We start from the raw sequence: 5000 nt of genomic DNA on the forward strand, positions 1-5000 counted from the left end.
CTATCACCAACATCATCACCATCATCATCACTATCACCAACACCATCATCATCATCACTATCACCAACACCATCACCACCATCATCATCACCATCATTATCATAATCATCATCATCATCACCATCATCATTACCATCATCATCACCATCATCATCAACACTAACACCATCATCATAATCATCATCATCATCATCATCATCATCACTATCACCATCACCATCATCACCACCACCATCACCATCATCATCATCATCACTATCACCAACATCATCACCATCATCATCACTATCACCATCACCATCATCTCTATCACCATCACCATCACCACCATTATCATTATCATCATCATCACCATCACCATTATCATCATCACCATCACCATTATCATTATCACCATCACCATTATCATTATCATCAGCAGCATCATCATCATCATCACCATCATCATCATCATCATCATCAGCATCATCATCATCACCATCATCATCATCATCACCATCATCATCACCATCATCAGCATCATCATCATCACCATCATCACCATCATCATCACCATCATCACCATCATCATCACCATCATCATCATCACCATTACCATCATCATCTCTATCACCATCATCACCATCATCATCATCACCATCATCATCATCTCTATCACCAACATCACCATCACCAACACCATCATCATCATCACTATCACCAACACCATCACCACCATCATCACCAACATCATCACCATCATCATCATCATCACTATCACCAACATCACCATCATCATCACTATCACCAACACCATCACCACCATCATCATCAACATAATCATCATCATCATCACCATCATCACTATTACCATCACCATCATCATCAACACCAACACCATCATCATCATCACCATCATCATCACTATCACCATCACCATCATCTCTATCACCATCATCATCACCATTATCATCATCACCATCATCACCACCACCATCACCATTATCACCATCATCATCATCATCACTATCACCAACATCATCATCATCACCATCATCATCATCATCACCATCATCATCACTATCATCTCTATCACCATCACCATCATCATCCTCATCATCATCACCATCATCATCCTCATCATCATCACCATCATCTCTATCACCATCACCATCATCATCACCATCATCTCTATCACCATCACCTCTATCACCATCATCCTCATCATCATCATCACCATCACCATCACCATCCTCATCATCATCACCATTATCACCATCATCACCATCATCATCCTCATCATCATCACCATCATCTCTATCATCATCACCATCATCTCTATCACCATCATCTCTATCACCATCACCATCATCATCACCATCCTCACCATCCTCATCATCATCACCATCCTCATCATCATCTTCATCACTCCTCCTGCTCACCTACACACTGCAGAATGTTCTCGTCGTAGTACAGTCCAGCTTTACAGTAACACTCGAATTCTCCTGGTGTGTTCTGACAGAATCCGTCCTTACAGATCTCATCCTTAAAGAGTTCACACTCATCAGCATCTGACACACACACACACAGACACACACACAGACACACACAGACACACACAGACACACACACAGACACACACACAGACAGACACACAGACACACACGCAGACACACACACACACAGACACACACACAGACACACACACAGACACACACAGACACACACACAGACACACACACAGACACACACAGACACACAGACACACACACAGACACACACACAGACACACACACAGACACACACAGACACACAGACAGACACACACAGACAGACACACACAGACACACACACAGACACACACACAGACACACACAGACACACACACAGACACACACAGACACACACACAAGAGAGAGAAACAGAGATTTTAATGCATGTAAATACTACATATGTATTAATTTATTAAAAAATACATTCCAAATATAAATTATATATATATATATAAACAAATAAATAAATAAAAATATAATAATAATAATAACAGAATTGTTTAATCACTTCTGGACTTTTTACATTCAGATTATTTCTGTTTTTCTTTTTCTTTCTTTCTTTCTTTCTTTCTTTCTTTCTTTCTTTCTTTCTTTCTTTCTTTCTTTCTTTCTTTCCTTCTCATTTCTCTCTCTCTCTCTCTTTCTTCTCTCCTTCCTTCCATTTTTATCTTTACCTTCATTTTTAATTTTTCCCACATGTATTTCTTTATGATAAGCACACACACACACACACACACACACACACACAAAACTACAGTACTACACATAAACTAAAATCATTGTGTTTCAACCTGTGGTTTTATCCAGACACTGACACTAAGGTGTGTGTGTGTGTGTGTGTGTGTGTGTGTGTGTGATCTTACACAAGTCTTAAGTTGCTGCTCCACATATACTTTAAATACAGAGCAGTAACACAACATCAAAGCACAGGGAACACCAAACACACACACACCTTTGTAGGTAGCAGGTGAGGTGTTGTCTCCGGTTGGAATTCTGCCTCGTCCACCTGGACACATCTGAGCGAACGGATCTGTCCGAAACAGAAGATATTTTTTATGACACAGGAGGAAGTGATGTCATCGTGACCGTGTTCACATGCTAATTGCTAATTGCATGTGATAAAATAATGAAAAGAAGATTTCAGAAGATCCTGCAGGTTTAGACACTCATCCAATCAAAAGGCAGCTCCGAGAAGGGCGGCGCCCGGCATGTAGGAGGCTCTTACCCGAGCCCTGCATGGGGCAGGGGAAGACCTCACAGTTGTCGCCCCATCCTGCCCCCAGCGTACAGCAACACTCCTCGATGGTCACACTGCTGGCCAGGACGTTATCACACAGATTCTCATCACTCAGGTTGTAGTAACACACTCTCCTCTCTGTGGACGAGGCTAAAACACACACACACACACACACACACACACATCAAACACCATATTCACCATGTAACACACACACACACTCTCCTCTCTGTGGACGAGGCTGAAACACACACACACACACACACACATCAAACACCATATTCACCATGTAACACACACACACACACTCTCCTCTCTGTGGACGAGGCTGAAACACACACACACACATCAAACACCATATTCACCATGTAACACACACACACACACACACACACACACACTGTCCTCTCTGTGGACGAGGCTGAAACACACACACACACACACACACACACACATCAAACACCATATTCACCATGTAACACACACACACACACACATCAAACACCATATTCACCATGTAACACTCTCCTCTCTGTGGACGAGGCTGAAACACACACACACACACACATCAAACACCATATTCACCATGTAACACACTCTCCTCTCTGTGGACGAGGCTGAAACACACACACACACACACATCAAACACCATATTCACCATGTAACACACACACACACACACACATCAAACACCATATTCACCATGTAACACACACACACACACACAAACATCAAACACCATATTCACCATGTAACACACACACACAAACATCAAACACCATATTAACCATGTAACACACACACACACACACACAAACATCAAACACCATATTAACCATGTAACACACACACACACACACACAAACATCAAACACCATATTAACCATGTAACACACACACACACACACACAAACATCAAACACCATATTAACCATGTAACACACACACACACACACACAAACATCAAACACCATATTAACCATGTAACACACACACACACACACACAAACATCAAACACCATATTAACCATGTAACACACACACACACACACACACAAACATCAAACACCATATTAACCATGTAACACACACACACACATTCCTTTACACCAGGCGTTTAAGGCCATTAAAGCTCATAATGAGGGTGAAGAGTGATTTCCTGTAAGATCCAATCTGTGTGTGTGTGTGTGTGTGTGTGTGTGTGTGTGTACTGTCTGATTCCCACACACACGATCTGTGTGGAACACTGGAGTCTCCTCCATATCCACTGTATTTATTAAACTCTCTGTGAATGATCTGTTGCTATGGAAACGATAAGGTATCAGAGTGAGTATTAATATAACCCTGTGCTCCAATCAGAGCTGCTGTTAGAGAGAATTCATCAACACCTTCTGACCAATCAGAGCGCAGGATTCAGCAGCGAGAATCTATCTATCTATCTATCTATCTATCTATCTATCTATCTATCTATCTATCTATCTATCTATCTATCTCACTCGCTCTCTCTCTTTCTATCTCTCTCATTCTCTCTCTCTCTATCTATCCATCAATCCATCCATCTCTTTCAATCTATCATCTCTCTCCCTCTCTCTCTTTCTATCCATCCATCCATCCATCATCTCTCTCTTTCTATCTCTCTCACTCACTCTCTCTCTCTGTCTCTCTCTATCTATCCATCCATCCATCCATATCTTTCTATCTATCATCTCTCTCTCTCTCTCTCTCTCTTTCTATCCATCCATCCCTCATCTCTCTCTCTTTCTATCTCTCACTCACTCTCTCTCGCTCTCTCTCTCTATCCATCCATCCATCCATCCATCCATCCATCCATATCTTTCTATCATCTCTCTCTCTCTCTCTCTATCCATCATCTCTCTCTCTCTCTCTCTCTATCCATCATCTCTCTCTCTCTCTCTCTCTCTCCATCCATCCATCCATCCACCATCTCTCTCTCTTTCTATCTCTCTCTCTCTCTCTCTCTCTATCCATCCATCATCTCTCTCTCTCTCTCTCTCTCTCTCCATCCATCCATCCATCATCTCTCTCTCTCTCTCTCTCTCTCTCTCCATCCATCCATCATCTCTCTCTCTTTCTATCTCTCTCTCTCTCTCTCTCTCACTCTCACTCTCTCTCTTTCGTAAAGAATCACAATTAAATTAATAATGAACTGTCTCTGGGATTTGTTGTGATGTGTTGAATGTACTGTATGCTAACAGTAAAAGTTTGTACCC

At 41.7% G+C, this 5000-nt stretch overlaps 1 protein-coding gene across 2 annotated transcripts in view; it reads right to left on the reverse strand.

Annotated features, from left to right (window-relative positions):
* The window catches only part of ltbp1 (latent transforming growth factor beta binding protein 1), a 112384-nt gene that overhangs the window by 15726 nt on the left and 91658 nt on the right, over window positions 1-5000 (reverse strand). For both annotated transcript variants that reach the window (XM_058398651.1, XM_058398652.1), the window contains 3 exons: window positions 2758-2919; window positions 2485-2562; window positions 1422-1550 (listed from right to left, as the gene is read on the reverse strand). In XM_058398651.1, coding sequence (XP_058254634.1) covers window positions 1422-1550; window positions 2485-2562; window positions 2758-2919 — 369 coding nt within the window. The remainder of the gene's footprint in view (window positions 1-1421; window positions 1551-2484; window positions 2563-2757; window positions 2920-5000) is intronic.

This window comes from Hemibagrus wyckioides, linkage group LG09 (assembly GCF_019097595.1).
Source record: "Hemibagrus wyckioides isolate EC202008001 linkage group LG09, SWU_Hwy_1.0, whole genome shotgun sequence".
Classification (NCBI taxonomy): domain Eukaryota; kingdom Metazoa; phylum Chordata; class Actinopteri; order Siluriformes; family Bagridae; genus Hemibagrus; species Hemibagrus wyckioides.